At 33.5% G+C, this 18,867-nt stretch overlaps 2 protein-coding genes across 4 annotated transcripts; one reads left to right on the top strand and one right to left on the bottom strand.

Annotated features, from left to right (window-relative positions):
• Positions 1-2,091: 2,091 nt before the first annotated feature.
• LOC140040144 (lysosomal acid phosphatase-like) lies at positions 2,092-15,023 on the top strand. 3 transcript variants are annotated; one of them, XR_011842692.1, is made up of 11 exons: positions 2,092-2,226; positions 5,284-5,379; positions 6,116-6,364; positions 6,868-6,960; positions 7,560-7,646; positions 7,879-8,029; positions 8,899-8,981; positions 10,708-10,817; positions 11,422-11,624; positions 11,902-13,745; positions 14,555-15,023. XR_011842692.1 is itself a non-coding variant. In XM_072085844.1 (11 exons), the coding sequence occupies exons 1-10, from the start codon at positions 2,110-2,112 to the stop codon at positions 13,707-13,709; spliced, it is 1,200 nt and encodes a 399-aa protein (XP_071941945.1). In that variant the 5' UTR covers positions 2,092-2,109; the 3' UTR covers positions 13,710-13,745; positions 14,555-15,023. The 3 variants fall into 3 exon arrangements, 2 of the variants coding, with proteins under 2 accessions (XP_071941945.1, XP_071941944.1); XM_072085844.1 differs by having other exon boundaries at positions 13,699-13,745; XM_072085843.1 differs by lacking the exon at positions 14,555-15,023 and having other exon boundaries at positions 11,902-14,541.
• Positions 15,024-16,953: 1,930 nt separating this feature from the next.
• LOC140039533 (holothin acyltransferase-like) lies at positions 16,954-18,433 on the bottom strand. The gene is made up of 2 exons (XM_072085144.1): positions 17,929-18,433; positions 16,954-17,368 (listed from the first exon to the last, which is right to left on the bottom strand). The coding sequence occupies exons 1-2, from the start codon at positions 18,161-18,163 to the stop codon at positions 17,067-17,069; spliced, it is 537 nt and encodes a 178-aa protein (XP_071941245.1). The 5' UTR covers positions 18,164-18,433; the 3' UTR covers positions 16,954-17,066.
• Positions 18,434-18,867: the final 434 nt, after the last annotated feature.

Genomic DNA, 18,867 nt, shown 5'->3' on the forward strand with positions numbered 1-18,867 from the left:
TTATTGTGTGTGTGTGTGTGTGTGTGTGTGTGTAACTAGAGTAGTGGAAGAAGGGAATTATCACTCTTCCCTGAAGAAGTAATATTCAATTATGCGTTATAATATCTTGTTTAAAAACATTTTATGCAGATCTAATAAATGTATATTTATATTGCCAAATTTTCTAAAAAAAATAAGGTAGGTTTGCCCAATGCAACAAATTTCAGGGGGCCGGGAAAAAATTGTGAAAATACAATTTTGAACAACTTGTTTGTGCTTTGAAATTTGGTGCAGCAGTAGAGGACAAACAAATAGGAGAAAAAATTGAGTTGAGTATTAAATTATAATTGTAATGATGTACAGTATTATGTTTTTGCAATGTCTGATGTGTAGGCCAAGTGTAAAAGGGGTAAAAATGGTTTCATAATTTTTTTAAAAGTACTGTATATGACATGGCTTTAAATGGTTTATATATGCCTCATCATGTTAGACATAGGTGCATAGATATAGGTCATATGTTTTAAAATAAATATTAATAAATTTTATAGTTGTCCATGTGTTTTTATTATTATTTTAATTTTTATTCACCAACCACATTTTGGTTGTATGCAGCGCACATCATCATGGCATTCAAACGGTTCTAGGACACCTACCCCCTAGACAGTTACCCCCCCCCCCCCGGATGTTTACCACCCGGACAACTACCCCCTTAGGACAACTACCCCCTTAGGACAACTACTCCCCGGACAACTACCCCTTAGGACAACAACCCCCGGACAACTACCCCCTTAGGACAACTACCCTGGTCAATTACCCCCTACCACCCCCCCCCCCCTCTCCCAATCCAAAAGTAGACAAATATATAGGACCGGTTTATGTAAAAATGAAATCATCTGTTTTTAACGGGAGACCTATATTTGGGTCTCCCTTTTCGTATATTAGGATCTCCCTTTTCGTATAGTGTGGTCTCTCTTTTTGTATATTGGGTCTCCCTTTTCGTATATTTAGGTCTCCCATTTCGTATATTTGGTCTCCCTTTTCGTATATTTAGGTCTCCCTTTTCGTATAGTGGGGTCGCCCTTTTCGTACGTGGGTCTCCCTTTTCGTATATTTAGGTCTCCCTTTTCGTATTGGGTCTCTGGTCTCGGGTCTCTTGTTTCGAAACACCCGTTTTTAACCGGTTATTCTGTTTAACAGCACGCTAGACCCTAGATGTGCTAGATTTTTTATTGAAAAAACGGCCTGGGCTGTTTATTGTTTAGGTGGTTTTTAGGTGGACATTTATTGGAAGAAAGTTGTTTATTCAATGGGAGGGGGTATAATCTAATGGAAATAGACGCCGATTATTCCATATGATGTGTCATGGGAGTGACATGGTCATCGTTTATTTGAGGGGAATTTATTTAAAGATCGCCGTTTATTCGGTGAGTGAACATTGAGGTCAAATATGAAAAGTGATATTATTCTTCAAGTGTACAAAAATACAAATGACAAATTTGAGACAAAAATTAATTCTTTTAAGACCAGTGGTTATCGAAGCATTGTCCTGACGCAAAAATTATTATTATTATTAGCGAACCCAGTAAACTTTATAGTAAATACAGGGAGTACTATATAATACGTTCGACTATCCTATGATCATGTGTGACAATCTTCAGTTTATACCAGGCTATATTTATGTTCAATCTTTTACTTTTGTTTACAATAATGAATAGTAATTCGTCAAAGTAACGAATTAAAATATAGTTATTAATTCCTATTATACGCTGTTGCAGAGTCAGGTAATTGTCCGGGGGTAATTGTCGGGGGGTAATTGTTCATAGGGGGTAATTGTCCGGGGGTAGTTGTCCAGGGGGTAGTTGTCCAGGGGGTAGTTGTCCTAAGGGGGTAGTTGTCCGGGGGGTAGTTGTCCTAAAGGGGTAGTTGTCCTAAGGGGGTAGTGGTCCAGGTGGTGGTTGTCCGGGGGGTAGTTTTCCAGGGGGTGAATTTCCAGGGGGTGAATATCCAGGGGGTGAATATCCAGGGGGCCGGGCGGGGTGAATATCCGGATCGCATTCAAACAACTTTTTTTGTCTATAGAGGGCGTTTTTTTTTTAAAGACTAAACAAAAACACGACGGCAAAAAATAAAATGGAATCGTTTGGTTCTTCAAAAATGAAATCATTAAAAAATGTATTGTTAATTATGTTTTTCTTACATGAAATATCTATTAGTTTTGCAGAAAAAAATTTAAGACAGGTGCATGTTGTAAGTATTGTGTCTAATTGTATAAATATGCAGGCTCTGCTTTCTTCCTAAACCTAGCTTCTAGGCTAGCCTAGCTAAATAAAAAATAAAAAGGGCACCGGAACACGATCGGATGAGCCTGCAATCTGTCGGCATTGCTGACTTAAGGGTTGACGGGTATAGGCCTAGGCCTAACAATTTTAATTATTATTCAGTGTTAGTTGACCAATTAGTATTTATTTCTTAGTATATTTAAATGTAGCCTAATTATTGCTTAAAAATGGAGTGTCAAGTGAAGAATTTTAATACTGTATTATTGTATAGAAATATACCTGTACCTAGGCCGGAGTATGGTCGAAGCGGCCGCCAACCAAAGCGGCCGCCAGTTTAATATCGTCATTTGTATGGAACGCCATGTGCGCTTTAATCTTTGATTGTCGTTGTCAACGCCATGGCCTATGGTGAGTTGAGTTACAGCTAAATAAATATAAGCCAACTCATGTACTACTATCAAATCTTTATATTTATATTTCTGAATCCTTATACAGTATTGCAATAATAATTTACGTATACGGTATAGGTATTGCCGAATCTTTATATCTCGTTTATATACTATTGAATCCTTATACAGTATTTGCAATAATAATAATAATTTACGTACGGTATTGCCGAATCTTTATATCTCATTTACATACTATCGAATTTTATACAGTATTGCAATAATAATTTACGTACGGTATTGCCGAATATTTATATCTCATTTAAATACTATTGAATTTTATACAGTATTGCATTAATAATTTACGTACGGTATTGCCGAATCTTTATATCTCGTTTACATACTATCGAATCTTTATACAGTATTGCATTAATAATTTACGTACGGTATTTCCGAATATTTATATCTCATTTATATACTGTACTATCGAATCTTGGTTTTTATTATTAGTAATGCACTTGTCAATTGTATGACTCACTATACGACCCCCGGGAGAGGTGCGTCATGGGTGCGTCATTTACAAATAATTACTGACGCAGGGGTGCGTCAAAAAACCTAGATGGTACGTCACATCAATGAACAAGGTGTGTCAATGTCCGTCACTTTACCACCCACCATATCATAAACAACATGGTCACAGTGCGTCAAAATGGGTGCGTCATGGTCACCTAAAGGTAAGTCACCTTTTTGATGCACGGGTGCGTCATGGTATTCAAAAGTATGACGCACATCGGACAAATGACGCACCTCTCCCGGGGGTCGTATAGTGGGTCACACAATTGACAAGTGCATAATAGGGTGTGTTATACATTTAAGTGTTATTCCATTGTAATATATTGTTTGTGTTTTCAATAAAGCAACATGGGACGCGCACCTAATGTGCAGCAGCACTATTGCTGACCGTCAGTCGAGTTATTAGCAGAAATTCGCGTAATTAATTACCGTATCAAACAGACACTTTCATCTTATTTTAGTATTTAAAACTCATTTTCAATTGATCAATATTTAAATATCTGAAGTAATAAAATAGTGTAGGATATTAAATAAATTGCTGTCATCATGTTAATTGTAATTAAATTATGATCGCGAACACTACTATAGTTACTTTACTAATTAATTAATATACAATAACAAATATTTTTAATTATTAATATATTTATATATTTTGATATACTTTATTGATTGGTTTATTTATATATAATTCTTAATAATTGGCTTATTATTATATTATATTAATATACAACATAAACACCGCAATGTATTTTATAGACTTTATTAAACATATGTATATCATTTAGAACAGAAAATAAGTAATCATCGATTCGCCCTTTCGTTTAAAAGAACGTACGCGTATCACATTCAATCTGTAAAAAAAAGAGAATAAATTACATAATAATGTAGATTGTTATTTACGTCCGAGGTAAATAAAACCTTTCGAAACAATGACAATCAAAGATTACAAAACAACGACAACCAAAGCGCACACGGCGTTCCATACAGATTACCGTTATTGAACTAGCGGCCGCTTTAGTTGGCGGCCGTTTCGACCGTAAGCCCCTAGGCCATGGAGGTATAAAAATATATATTATACCTCCATGTATAGGCTAAGGTCCTCTAGCCGCTGTAATATATAAAGTAATTAATTTGAATAAAAATGTTGGCATTTTCACCATGTATAATGCATGGCCATGTGGTTTAATTGTGGCAAAACAAATGGTGAATAAAAAACGCCGTGGTTAGGATTCCGACACCGGAACTCAACTGCCTAGCGTTAGGGAATCCGACACGCTATTGCGCATGTCCAGAGCGAGGTAATTGGCGACTCTATACTTATCAACAGCTAGCGATGGGTCATTTCATAGCTGCGCCACACAGCGAACTATAATCTTTGGCCTAGATGCCTACTAATAGTAATACGGGATCCACTTAGACGTGACCAGTGGGCCTATTTATTTTGTAATTCATATTTATAAACTTCATATAATTATGAATTATATAATTACATGACTAGTTTATGATTTTTCAAGTACAAAATAAAAGATTTCATATAACGCATTATACTGTAAAAGTGTACATAACATGCAATCACAAGTTGATTTGTTGACACGGCAGCCACACCGCGGCGTGGATGTGTGAAAAAACTGTTCGGGAAGTCGGGGTCAGACTAATTACAGCATTACAATTCTTAGATAGATACTGATTCTTATTAATATCATAATAATTATTTTAACGCTTGGCGTAGTCGTATTTTAATTATTAATTATTCACTTCCCAGAGCTCTGGGCATGCGCAATAGCGTGTCGGATTCCCTAACGGTGGGCAGTTGAGTTCCGGTGCCGGAATCCTAACCACGGCGAATAAAAAAAGCTGGTCTGACCCTACAGTACCTAGCCTAGTTGTCAAGATGATTTTGAGTAAATAAAAATATAACAAAAGAAAATGGTACGCCACATCAATGAACAATGTGTGACAAAACCAGGCATCATCATGGTGACGGAACAGTTTCACATTTGAAGCTACTTTCTGTATTCTTCTAGTTTCCAGCCTGCATGCCGCTAATTTTCATTTGTTTTTTTAAGTTATATCGCCATGGAAATAGGTCTCCAGCTAACAGTTATCCTAAAGATCCATACAATGAAACAGTTTGGCCACAAGGATTTGGAATGCTAACACAGGTACAGTAAAGATTCGTAGTCTCCATGGTAGTAGTGGCACAGTAGCTGGGCACAGTAGCTGGGCACAGTAACATGCTTACTTTACAATGTTTTTTTGTTCATATCCTGCCTCAAGGATTTTTTATATGTTGTCATGATAAGTGGAGGCCATTTTTTTTTATTTGAAGATTTTTTTGTTTAAACTCTGTTATAAACTTACTGTATAATACATTTTGATTAATTACTTCAGAACATAAGATAATCTTTTTGTTTCTATCTAAAAATTGTGAAGAAATATAAACTTACTGGAAATTGTAGTCCATTATCAATTGGTATTTTCTGGAACATATGCAGAATTTTATATTCAAAACATTCTAACTGTAGTAACTGGTATCCATTCCCACTATGTAGCTAATTATACATTTTAATTATGCAGAATGTTGCCCCTCAACATATTGTAACTTCATCATTCATTGTTTTTTTATATTTATATATATATTTATACAGCTATTTGTAACAGATGTAAGCTTGTTTTCCAGTCGACGTTAGTGTAACGTCGACGCTATCATCGTTAAACGTTAAAAGTTCAACGACGAGTGTTTGAAAACGATCAAGTTAAAATAATGAATAGCGAGTACCTTTTCTTGTAAATCGTTAACATTTCAATGTTTACGTAGATGATCGCCGATTATTGTTAACGATAGCGTCAACAGGAAAACAGGCTTAATACATAATTAAAATTAATTCATAATCTTAGCAAGGAATGAATCAGCATTACGAGCTTGGGCAGTGGTTACGGAAGCGGTACATAGAAGACGTCAAATTCTTGCAGCCATCATACGTTGCGAAGGATATCGTTATACACAGCACAGACACTCATCGTACTGTTATGTCGGCACAAAGTAACCTGGCTGGAATGTTTCCTCCGAGTGGTCGTCAAATTTGGGACAAAAACCTATTATGGCAACCGATTGGTATCTTCACATGGCCTAGAGATGAAGACCCTGTAGGTGTATAATTTTGTAGAACCTAAAACCCTATAAAGGATATAGATAGATGGAGATACCATCAATCAGGACCCAGTATTTAAGTGCCCCCGCTCAATAAAAGTGTCCACTGAGTAGGGGTTGGCCATATTGTTTTGTTTATTAAACATTCTCCACACATTATTATTGAACATCAAGTAAAATATTTAATGTTTAGAAGGAAGCCTAAATAAGTTTAAAGAAACTTTATGCCTAGGCTCCCAGAAATAAATGAAATAACAATGTAGTTAGACATATTGCCCATTGTTCATTTCATGAGAATATGTCCTCTGGTTTTCCCTGAATAGTGATGTCCCAAATAAAAATATTTATCAAAACACAAAAGCTTGTAGGATTAAACTTTAAAACTAGTGTATAAAGTTCTACAGTTATCTTTCTTTTTGTTTTTTAAATATAGAATTTGCCTTCTTTGTTTACAGTAATTAACTGAATTAAAAGCTTAGGAACAATTTTGTTTTCACAGGTTTTAAAATCACGTATACCTTGCCCGAAACGAGATATTATGATTGAAGAAAAAACCAAGCCTCTGTATGATCAGTTTAATAAAAAACACAAGGTAACAAATAAATAATGGCATAAAAATACAGGAAGCCTGATATCCCAAATCTTATTATAATTTGAGTAGGAGAAAAAAATACTTGTTATTGAAAACTTGTCAGTGAGTAAATGGGAAAAAAATATCACTGCTGCTGTTTCAATTTTTCGATAAAATATATATTTTACAAAAATCACTCAAAAAAACAAGTGAACAAGCCCACGCTATTTCACATGGTATTAATTTCTTTTGTATATTGTTGAGAGACACTCCTTTCCACGTACTCCACCCACATAAAAAGCGGATTTTTATTATAATTTGAGTTTCAGCGGCCTTTTTCCGAGTGTAAACAAAATTGTTGGTCCTTCAAAAAAAGTCTTGGTTTTAAGCGACTTTTCAGAGAATCCGGTATTGGGAGAGTTACAGTAGTGTTCTGGGATAAAAACTTTCTAATTACTTTTGTTTTTTGTACTAAAAATTATAAAATTATTTATGTATATAACAGGTCATTTGTTATCATCCTAGTATAAACAGTGCCGTTATACTCTCGGATTAGATTTAATCATATACATTTTTTTAAATATACAAACAACAATGTACATTTTTTCTTCTTTTTACAGAAAATAATTGATTATATTTCTCAACATAGTGGTGTTAAAGAACAAATACATTCACTTGGGCTAGTTGCAGATGCGTTATATTTTGAGGTTTGTAACAATTCGTTTTTTCACAATTACCTAAGCAAATATTTTTGTTCTTAAATCTTAAAGGACGAATTCATTCTACTATAAGATTAAAAGAACTGGTTTGATAAAACAAAACCTTATTTTTTCACTTAAGCACTTATTAGATATTGACTTAAGCAAAAAGATTTGATAAATGCCAGCACTATTCATAAGAATAGTGTTAATCTCTTATTGTCGTTTTAACTATTTATAGAAAGCAGCAAATTTGATATTACCAGATTGGGCACTAAAGAAGGTTGATGGCTGGGATGGTACTTATTATCAGTGGACAATACTTCTTAAAAATTACCAGTGGGAAGCTGTGTATCAAAATCTTAGCTCTGAGGTGAAGAAGCTACTATCAGGTAAATCTAGTTTCATCTTGAAAAAATAACTGTTATTTTTACCACATATATGATCAGGGAACCTATTCACCACTGTAGAATAAAGGCAATCTAACAACAGGACACTGAGCTCGCCTTGCAAGATGGGAACTCGTAACAGTCCTTTGATCTTAAGTCTAGCTGTGACAAAACTAACTATGTACATATTCTCTGTGGCGCAGTTTCTGTTAAGAGGCGTGGAACTTATCGTGTCGCAGCCACACATAAACCCTTTGATCTCCGGAGCTCAGCATCATGTTTTCAGATTGCCTAAGTGTTAAAGCTTGTGTACACTATCAAACTCAATGGGACAAAAAAATGTGATGTGCCCATATATGGACATGATGATATCATATCACTACCATATTTAAGCATAGCACTACCATATATGGTATATATTATTTCCTAATCCAATTTCACAATAATCAGAAATGCCACTAACCACAATTTTGTTCTGCTCTACACAAGAAAGCGTATTTAAAATACATTTTTCATCGGTACTACTGTAGATAGTTTCTAAATTTCTAATGGTAACTGTAGGGTGATTTTTTTTTATATCATTACCCTTTTTTAAAGCTCTGTCTACACTATCAAAGCTAGTTTGACAAAAAAAAGTGTGATATGCCCAAATATAGTATTCATATGCCCAAATATGGTAGTGATATGACATCATGTCCCTATATGGGCACATCACATTTTTTTTGTCAAACTAGTTTGATAGTGTAGACAGAGCTTAAGTCTTTAATCAACAATATGTTGTGGTCTATGGATCCTGAACCTGACATAAAGTGGAAATGATTGAATCTTATTGGTGTGCTAAATGAAATAACTTCTTTCTTTTATTCACTAAGGTACCCTAGTGGCTGCAATAGCTGCTCATTTTAGTGCTGTTGGAATAGGGCAGCCATCTCCTAAATTCTTTATGTATTCTGCAGTAAGTATTTAAAATGATATTTTTTACTCATTTGCCCATATTGAGTAGTAATTGTCTAAATCCAGTTACTTTCGGGTGTCCGGTTCGGGCATCTTATTCCTTTGATTTTATTAGTTTCCATATGCTCCATATTATATGCCCATTGGAAATAATGTGTTTTGTTTTAATTTAATGTATTGAAATAAAATTAATAGTGATGGGGTGTGAATATGCTTACTATAACTGCACAAACAAGTTTCTTGCAAATGCGGAATTTAATTGTTCTCCAACTTGATCCGATTTACTATAACAAATAACTAATTATTACAAAATAATATATACGGTATAATAAATAATTCTATACAATAATAATAATAATAGGCCTTACATAAGTATCTAAATAAGTCATAGATAAAACACTACAATATAAATAATTCTTTGTTTAAAATAATTACAACTATAATAATAATAATAATAAGATAAGACTCAATTGCTTACCAAAGATATGCCTGGATAACATGTACAGCTATAGCTATACACTATATCAATTACTACTGTACTACAGCTTTAGGCTTCTAAGTAAGCCTTGGTACATCTACCACTTCTATAGCTAGGCCAGCTTAGGCTTCTAAATAAGCCTTTTGTGCTTGCTAGGTCCTTACCCAACAAGCCTAACTATCCAACTGCCAGCCACAGCCCAAGCAAGCTATGCCCTCATTAGCATAACCCATATGGTTGATCACCTGTTCACTTGACACCCTTCAGTGAACACAAGCACAGTATACCTAGCTTGGATTTGGCACTTACACTTAGGCGTCATGTCCAAATGTTTTCAAACTGACAAAGCGCGTTAATCGCATTTTCTTTTGTTTTAGCGTTAGCGTGAAAATTCTAAAATCGTCAGACCATTTGGAAAATGGACAATATGCATAGCTTGTAATAGTTCCGCCCACTAACATGCTTGACTGATTTTTACGAATCGTTTAACGTCGTTGCGAATCGCTTCGTGAACGTCGTTTAACGATGAGTCATCACAAACAGGCCCAAACAATTCCCGTTTCAGTTTACCTTTTAATTAAGAGAGTTTGTAGCTGAATTGTATTCCAGGGGTGCCGATCTCAAACATCATTCTAAAATGTTTAAAAGTTCGTAACCTCAATAAATAATTTAATATTAATAATAAACAGGGGCCTGGAATGTTTTTTAGTCGCTTTCTTTTACATAGCCGACTGAAATTATCATTAGGAAGTTCATACGATGAACTAAGCACCTATAATAAGCAACACGATGTGCTGCCACGCCACCGGTGAACTATTCACATCTCACTTCTAAATGCATTAGCGAACGTCTACAGTAGCCGATCGATAAAAAAAAAAGGTTTTCTAAAAATATGTACATGTATATGTACATATTCCATGCTGCGCGCAGTGTCTGTTAAGGGCCGTGGTACTGATCGTGTCGCAGAGCTCAGCATCCTGTTGTTAGATTGCCTTGCTTTCAGAGATAGCTAGAGCTTGGTTCAATAATTGATCAATCACAAGCAATAGATAATTAGAAATGTTGCTTGTCATTGGTCAACTTGCTGGCATTGAGCTTTACATCCTAGTAGGAAACAAGCATGTAAGCAAACTGCTTTGATCTGAAAACCAATTTTAATGAGGATATGTTAGATGACAACCACTCTTTGTATACTGACTTTCAATTTGTGTTGTTAAATAGATTATATATTGAATCATTGTTTTTTTAGCATGATACCAATGTAGCTGGGTTTCTGTCCAGTATAAGTATGTTTAATAACATTCTACCTCCACCAGCCTCTTGTGTTATAGTAGAACTTTATAAAGATTTAGATAAAAAGTAAGTTTTTTTTTTCAAATTACTGACAAAAATGACAATGCTGTGGGTATTATAAGAAGTGGCTGGATCTCAATGGAGATACAAAATAAAATAAGCACAAAGCTTAATCCAAACTAATAAAGCAAAACAGCCAAACAAATTCTTCGTGCAACACTATTCATCAGTGCAACTGAATACACTGTATACCCAGTTATCTAATAGTTAACTAATTACTGTAGACCAATCCTTACACAATTATCCACTAAACAGTTAACTAAAGTAGTTACTATAAACCAATCTTTATACATAGGATCTACCAACGGTTAACTATTACTGTAGACCAATCCTTATACACAATTATCCACTAAACAGTAGCTACAGTAGTTACTATAGACCAATCTTTATACGTAGGATCTAATAACTGTTAACTAGTTAACAGTGACCAATATTTATACCCACTTATACTAAAAAGTTAACTACAGCAGTTACTGTAGACCAAGTTCATACCAAATTATCTATTAACAGTTAACTAGCGAGTCAAATCTGTATACCTAGTTATCTACTATACTAACAAATAACTAATTTTTTTTTTATGAGAATCGTAAGGTGTTTTTTTTTTTTGCAGTTTGTTAACTGTAGAATTATTATATAAAAATGATACATCGAAACCACCTTACAAACTCAGAATAGGACCTGATGGAGACAAATGTGCAGAACAGTGTCCTATTGACCAATTCTTAGAATATGCCAAGTCAGTCACCCCAGATGACTTTCAAAAGGAATGCAATCAACACGTTCATTTAACTATGCCTGTTGAATGGAACACAGGTAAGAACACGTAGTCTGCAAATTTTTATAATCTTACATTCTGTTACAGTATTATTATTTGCGTTCAAGGATGTAGCCAATCAGACGCACTGAAATAAGTCAATTGTGCGCTCTTTATTTTTTCACTATCATACACTGGAGTGCAAAAATTGCCTTGTGCATGTTGCACTATTGTGAATACCCTTGAGTGCGCCGCATCTCCACTAACGCACACTGACTTGTTTGTTATTTGTATAATAATGTAAATGATATCAAGTGATTGCTATCATCATCATAGGTTGGTTGATCTTTGCCGTTGTCTTCTTGATGTTCATCTGCCTGTTAGGCCATCCTAAAAAAAAAGTTTGTTTCCTGTCGATTTTTGGCCCAAAAAAGTTCCAGTCGGGAGGCCGGATAATTTTTGTTGTTATTATTATTTTATTTGTTTGCGCACTGAAGACGTACATAGGCACGGCTAACTAGGCCTAATGTTTTATAGACCTGACACAACCACACAAACGGCACAAAAGCGCCCGTCTGTCCAGATAAATAAAGAAAAATAGCCTATCCTAGTCTAGGCCTAGGCTACCTATAGAGCCTAAGATAGACCTATTTCAACAGATTATTAAATTACTAGGCTAGAAAAATTAATATTAAATAAGCCCTAGGCCTAGGGCATACCCTCCTAGGCCTAGACAAAACATTAAACATAATAATTGTAACCAAAGCAATATCGTCCCGGCCGCCATGCATGGTAAATCATGGTATAGATAAATAAAATACGTGGGTGTACACTTTTAATAATCAAGCTAAATACGTTCCTCGATCGGAGTTAATTAAAATGTATTAATGTCGCACCCCCCCTCCCCCAATAATCGAGAGCTAGCCGCCCTCGTTGAAAATCAAACGCACTCCAATTCTCCCCGTCGGCTGCCGATTCCATCAAACACGCAATTCAATTCATTGGGAAAACAATTCCATTTGACGTACACGCACCCTCTGATAAGTAATTCCACACAAAGTCGTACGAAGGATCGTTGGAAATCAATTCCTTTTGACGTACACGCACCCTCTGAAAAAAAATACCATGTGCGTTCCTGCATGGTGTAGTCCATTATACGTTTAAAAAGAGGGGTTTACGCTTTTAGTACCAAAGTTAAACACACACTTCAACCCGAAGATCATTGAAAGTGTAAGAATTTTATAGCACCCACCTCAATAATCCAGCCCTCAGATCATCGAAAAACGTCGTACACTAAATTAACGAACGTGTTTTTACCGAACTCAAGGAAATGGTATAGTCCACCACAATACTTGTGTGCAGGAGGCTAGGCAGAAAGAGGTCGGCCGTCACCATGGCCATGTCTTCCTCCTGAAGAAACATGTTTTAAATTTGTATAAATATGGATTATAATAACAAAAAAAGCTTCAGAAATCGAACCTTGGAAAATAAATAAATAAATTTTATGTTATTGGCTTAATTTTTACCGTGGTTAAAAAAACTGTGTGTATGAATAGTTGTTAGGTAAGGCCTGTTTTTTTTTATCGCATTGTTTTAAACTAAAACGAAACATTCAACACAGAACGGTAAACGTTAAACATTGTGCCTTCTTATTTACATAGATCGTACTGTAAATACACGTAATAAATGAAATACAAAAAGACATAGACAGTCCTACTAGTACTACTACGCTATCTGATGAATGGGGGAAATCCCCAAAAACATTTCTGCGGGTAGAATTTTTTAATTTTTTTAATCCACCTGGGCGCTCGACCGGAAACAAGCTATTTTTTTTATTTTTACCTTACGTTTACTATGTGCGTGCCAACGATAATAATGGCCTGTAAAGGTACGGTCTACTACAAGCCACAGAGTTCAAGGCAACTGATAAATTTCCATCTGTTAGGGACCGGTTTGAGTGAGTCAGAAGATGAGGCTGTATTTGACGCATAGCATTGTTTTTATATATATGTGGGGATTAATCTAATCATGTGATAATTAAATACTGCCCCCTATAGGTGTTGCTGCCCCCTATAATTGTAACAGTCTTTTTCAAATGATTTGCTTTCTTTTGTATTTCATGAACCGGTCAAGGAAGCAGATAGTTTTGTCTCTTATTTAATTAAAGATCTGATTAAAAGGTAATTGCTCTACTTTTTACATATATTACTTTGTTATACATTTATAAGATTCTGTTATGTTTAAGAAACATTGATGTTGTATTTTAAGATGATTGCATTCATAGGCCTAGACATTTGTTTTGGGTTAACCTTGACTCATGGAATGTGCAGTTAGGAAGCCTATTGAATAGTATTGTGTTACAATCTTTGAACTAGGATTTTATGCCATATAATGTTATAATATATACTTTTGTGATAAACCTTCTTTGTATTAACAAAATATGTTTAGATAGATTTAGTAATGTTTAGTTTATAGAAGATAGTTTCTAGTTAACAGTTTGTATAAAATAGTTCATCCTACAGTTCACACTTGATTAATTTGTATACACGAGGCTACCATGCTCGTGATAGATCGTCATGTAGTGCGCCCTCTATTTATCATACAAAATGGCTGCGCCCATGGATTTGTTATTGTTTATATATTTTACACAAACCTAAGATTATAACTCCTTGATTCAATGAATAGACTAAGTTTAGTATTCAAATAGTGTGAGTAAATTCCAACATGCATTTATTCTAGTAATATAATAGTAATATTCAGGCACTTATGATGCAATTGTGTAGGTAATTAATTAGGTATTTGTATACTCTAACAAAGTATACAGAGGCTGTTTAGGTAGACGTGCCGTTTGACGTAATAGTCGCAGTCCTCAGAGAGAATCCTTTTTATTAGAGTCGCCTGTTAAGTTGAGGTCGTTACTAAGAATTGGCTTGTATTTTAGAATATTATTTACTTTTGTTTCTCATTGTATTTATCTTGTGGTTTTCAGGACCATACTGATCTCTATTGTTATGCTAAAAACAAATTAAAACCAAATACACCACCGGACCGTGGTAAAAGTGAGAAAAGGCGTGTTTTTCCTTTTGTGTTGTCGTCCACATCCTTACATATATATAGAATATTTGAAGATGTATTGTCCCCCTGAAAAAATAATTTTTAACAAAATTTGTGTTGAATATGCCATTTTAATGTAATAGTTAAATCCACTTTGACCAATATTTAGATTTTAAAAAAAATGTTTTTACTTGAAAAAACTGTAATTTAAAGCAAAACATGGTCAAATTTTGGTTTTTGGTTGAATTTAACCATTTATGTTGTCATTTTATAAGTGAAAATATTTTTTTTTTTTCGTTGTTTTTTCTACGGAAGTGATTAACTTTATTAAAACTACAAAATAAGATATTTAAAGTCTGATTTAATTAATCTTCATTTTTCATGTTTTTGAGGGACAATACATCTTTAAATTAAATTTAAACTAAAAATAATATACAAAAATTAAAATATCTGTATTTGAGGTGCTGATTTATGATCTGTTTCATTTGGGATTTGAACCCAATATTTGTATACAAAAAACAATGTTTTAAGTAATCAATAATTATAATTGTCCTGATTATAAGTGATAATTGGCATGTTTATTAACCAGTAGTACTGTGGTAACCTTATTGTATTAACCATTCATTGATTTTACTTTTTGAAATTGTATTTAGTATTCGAACTAAGTATTTGTTGCACTGTGTACTGTAGGGCACTCGATCAATTAACCATATTTTATCATTGTTTTAATGTTTTTAAAATATTTACCTGGTTGGTCTAAAATGTATTTTAGACTTTGTCTTTCAAGATTTTATCAAATTTAATTGCCAATTTATGCTCTTCCAGTAATTTTATAAGCAGGGTAAGTTTATGTTATTATGCCAAAAAAAAAAAAAAATTGTTACCACCGTACTGTAAATTATAAAATAAGCATAGTGCTAAGCTTTTTTGCCATATTGGTGGGTGAATTTGTGGTACGTCTCTCTAAATAAATGAAATATGAACATTTTAATTTTCCAAAATACTAAAATTATAGATTAACAATTGAGGTAAACAAATAAAGTGTTGCAGTTGAAAAAAAAATCACTAAACCCTCCATTTTAAAAATCTTTGTAGTACAGTATTCATAATACAGTACCTATAAATAAAGATTGTAATTTAATATAACTGTAAAAATTTTGCAATACTGTTAGTTAGTAATTTTTAAATGATGGTACAGTTTAAAAGTTATGGAATAGATATCATAAATTGTAGAAATATATTAATTATTAAACAGATATTCGTGTTTCTTGACGCGCAAGAATTCTATATGTTCGAATATGATTTCATTACAGTACTCGAGTCTTTCCAAAGAATATTCATCATTCCTCCTATGTTAATATTTCACTTCATATTTTTACACTACGTTTAGTTTTGTGCTGTGGAATATATTGAGGTAATTTGCTGAATAGTGTTTGACTATGTCTAGCTTGGGTGCTTCAATCTTGTGTGTGATTGTGCTAGTGTGCACTATGGACTACAGTATATATCTGTAGGTTGTACAGACATTCTTGCCGCCTTGTGCCCGTTTCCTTGCCCTTGGGTTACTTCATTTCTGATTGGAATTATATAGCATTAAAATAATATGTAAGCTCTGTCTACACTATCAAACTAGTTGGACAAAAAAATGTGTTTAGATATAAAGTTAGATAAATCATGAATGATTCCACCGAACTTACATATGGCATTTAATGAATAGGCAAACTGCAAAGGAAAATGTGACATGTTTCTGATGATGAGAATAGTTTCTCGAAACATGTCTCATTTCAAGGCAGTTTGCCTTACTATAGTTATTTTAACTTTTTAGATTTAAAGTGCAATAAATGTTTAACTTTTTAATATTAGTACTAAGAAGTACTGTAGTTTTTGGCAACTGCTCAAACACACTTAAGCATGTTTTTAGGACATATATTGTAAATGTTATTCAAGGGTTTTATGAACTTTTTAAACTCAAACTACTGTAACTGTAAAAATACATTTCACCAAAAATATTAAAAAATCAATGTTCTATTTTTTAAAATTTGTGTTTTAATCACTTTCATTTTAAGTTTTGTGATTTTTTAAAAATCAAACTGTAATAATGTATTATGTAATTATAATATACAGATATATATATATATACAGACTTAATTTAAATATTAAAAAAAAAATAAAAATTTCAACTTTGTTTTTAAGTTTAAGTAAGTTTGTAATATTCTTAATAAAAATGATACAATATGCATAATCTGTCTTCATATATTTATTAGTGCCATACTTAAAAATAATCTTCTAAAATAATTTTTTTTTATAAGGAGTTTTCAGAGTCAATTTCTTCTACTCAACATTCATAGGGCTCTTTCATTTTTATGATGTACTTCTTCTGCATGCTCATATGATTTTTGCAATTGTTATTTCATGTCAATTTTGAGGATGTTCACAATCAATGTTCATCATCCCACATTTGTATCAACAATAGCAAACATTTTATGCGTTGATATTTCGTGATCTTTCTTTGTGTACATCCTTACAGTTTCGTTAATCTGTTTGAGACGAAGGTCATTCGTAAGTAATCGTATAAACGAAGGGTTCGTAAGAGGCGCAGTTATATAAAGCACCTCATCTGGTATTACGGATATCAGAGCCAAAATTAAAACCTGCGTTTCTGCTGTGTTGAGAGCATACAAAGGTCCAATACGATGACATTTGGTTTCTTGTAGAGGGCGTACTACACAGTACCCCATAATTTTATCATCTGAAATAAAAAAAATTATTAAAGAATAAAGTAACATTTTTAAAATAGAATAATTTTGCAATTTAATCTGTTTGTGAAAATGCATTATCAATTTTTTGCTTAAGTGAAAAACTGGTAAGTGAAAATGCATTTATCAATTTTTTGCTTAAATGAAAAATAGTGATCAAACCAGTTTTTATATCTTAAAGAATGGCATTTTTCTCATTTAATAAAACAAATTTGCTTGGTTTATTTTGAAAATTGACTTAAGCTAAATCATTGACAGATAATTTATTTGCTAAGCAAGTTGGCGCTGTTATTGGAATTCAAGAGATATTGTGCAGTAGTATATTTGAAATCTAAAATGAAAAAAATGAAAAGTCTGAGGCAACATGGGGTTTTTAGGATGGGAAATTCAAAGCAAGATGTTTAAGCTCTGTCTACACTATCAACTTGATGTGACAGAAAATGTAATGTGCCCATATATAGATATGATATCATATCACTACCATATTTGGGTACATCACACTTTTTTTGTCAAACTAGTTTGATAGTGTAGACAGAGCTTTAGTAATGCTTACGTTCTGTCACTAGTAAGCTAGTTCCTTTCTTTTCAGTTTTAGTCCAGCTCATGATGATTAGCCGTCTGTCTACACCAAAGATCTCTGTGACATATTCCACAACTCTTCCCAAAGGTCCTTTGGGAATAGAATGTATGGAAGGATTTTGACCCAGCTCCGGGAAAAATGGTGTCTTTTTTGTTTTAAAGCAGCCATTATGCCATGCTGTGATAAACCCTAATGTCTCCATCATCATCCCACATTTGTATCAACAATAGCAAACATTTTATGCGTTGATATTTCGTGATCTTTCTTTGTGTACATCCTTACAGTTTCGTTAATCTGTTTGAGACGAAGGTCATTCGTAAGTAATCGTATAAACGAAGGGTTCGTAAGAGGCGCAGTTATATAAAGCACCTCATCTGGTATTACGGATATCAGAGCCAAAATTAAAACCTGCGTTTCTGCTGTGTTGAGAGCATACAAAGGTCCAATACGATGACATTTGGTTTCTTGTAGAGGGCGTACTACACAGTACCCCATAATTTTATCATCTGAAATAAAAAAAATTATTAAAGAATAAAGTAACATTTTTAAAATAGAATAATTTTGCAATTTAATCTGTTTGTGAAAATGCATTATCAATTTTTTGATCAGATGTTCTAATCCTTGTTCCTTTTTTTTTCTCATCCACATGACAAAATCCTATATCCAAAGGAATCACTATATCGGATCTCTCCTATTGTGCCAATAACTTCTGTCAGTGACGTATAGTATAACAATTTATGAAACATCTTTAAATCTGTAGTTTTAGCTCTACAACCCTCAAGAGCTAAGCTGTTTGCTAGTATGCACGATTCTGATAACGTGCACATTCTATGAACATTGAGAATAATCGTTTTCAGAAGTTTTCTCGAGGTTTGTTTGAAGAAAGTCGACATTTTTCTGAAATTCAGAATA

This window comes from Antedon mediterranea, chromosome 2 (assembly GCF_964355755.1).
Source record: "Antedon mediterranea chromosome 2, ecAntMedi1.1, whole genome shotgun sequence".
Taxonomy (NCBI): domain Eukaryota; kingdom Metazoa; phylum Echinodermata; class Crinoidea; order Comatulida; family Antedonidae; genus Antedon; species Antedon mediterranea.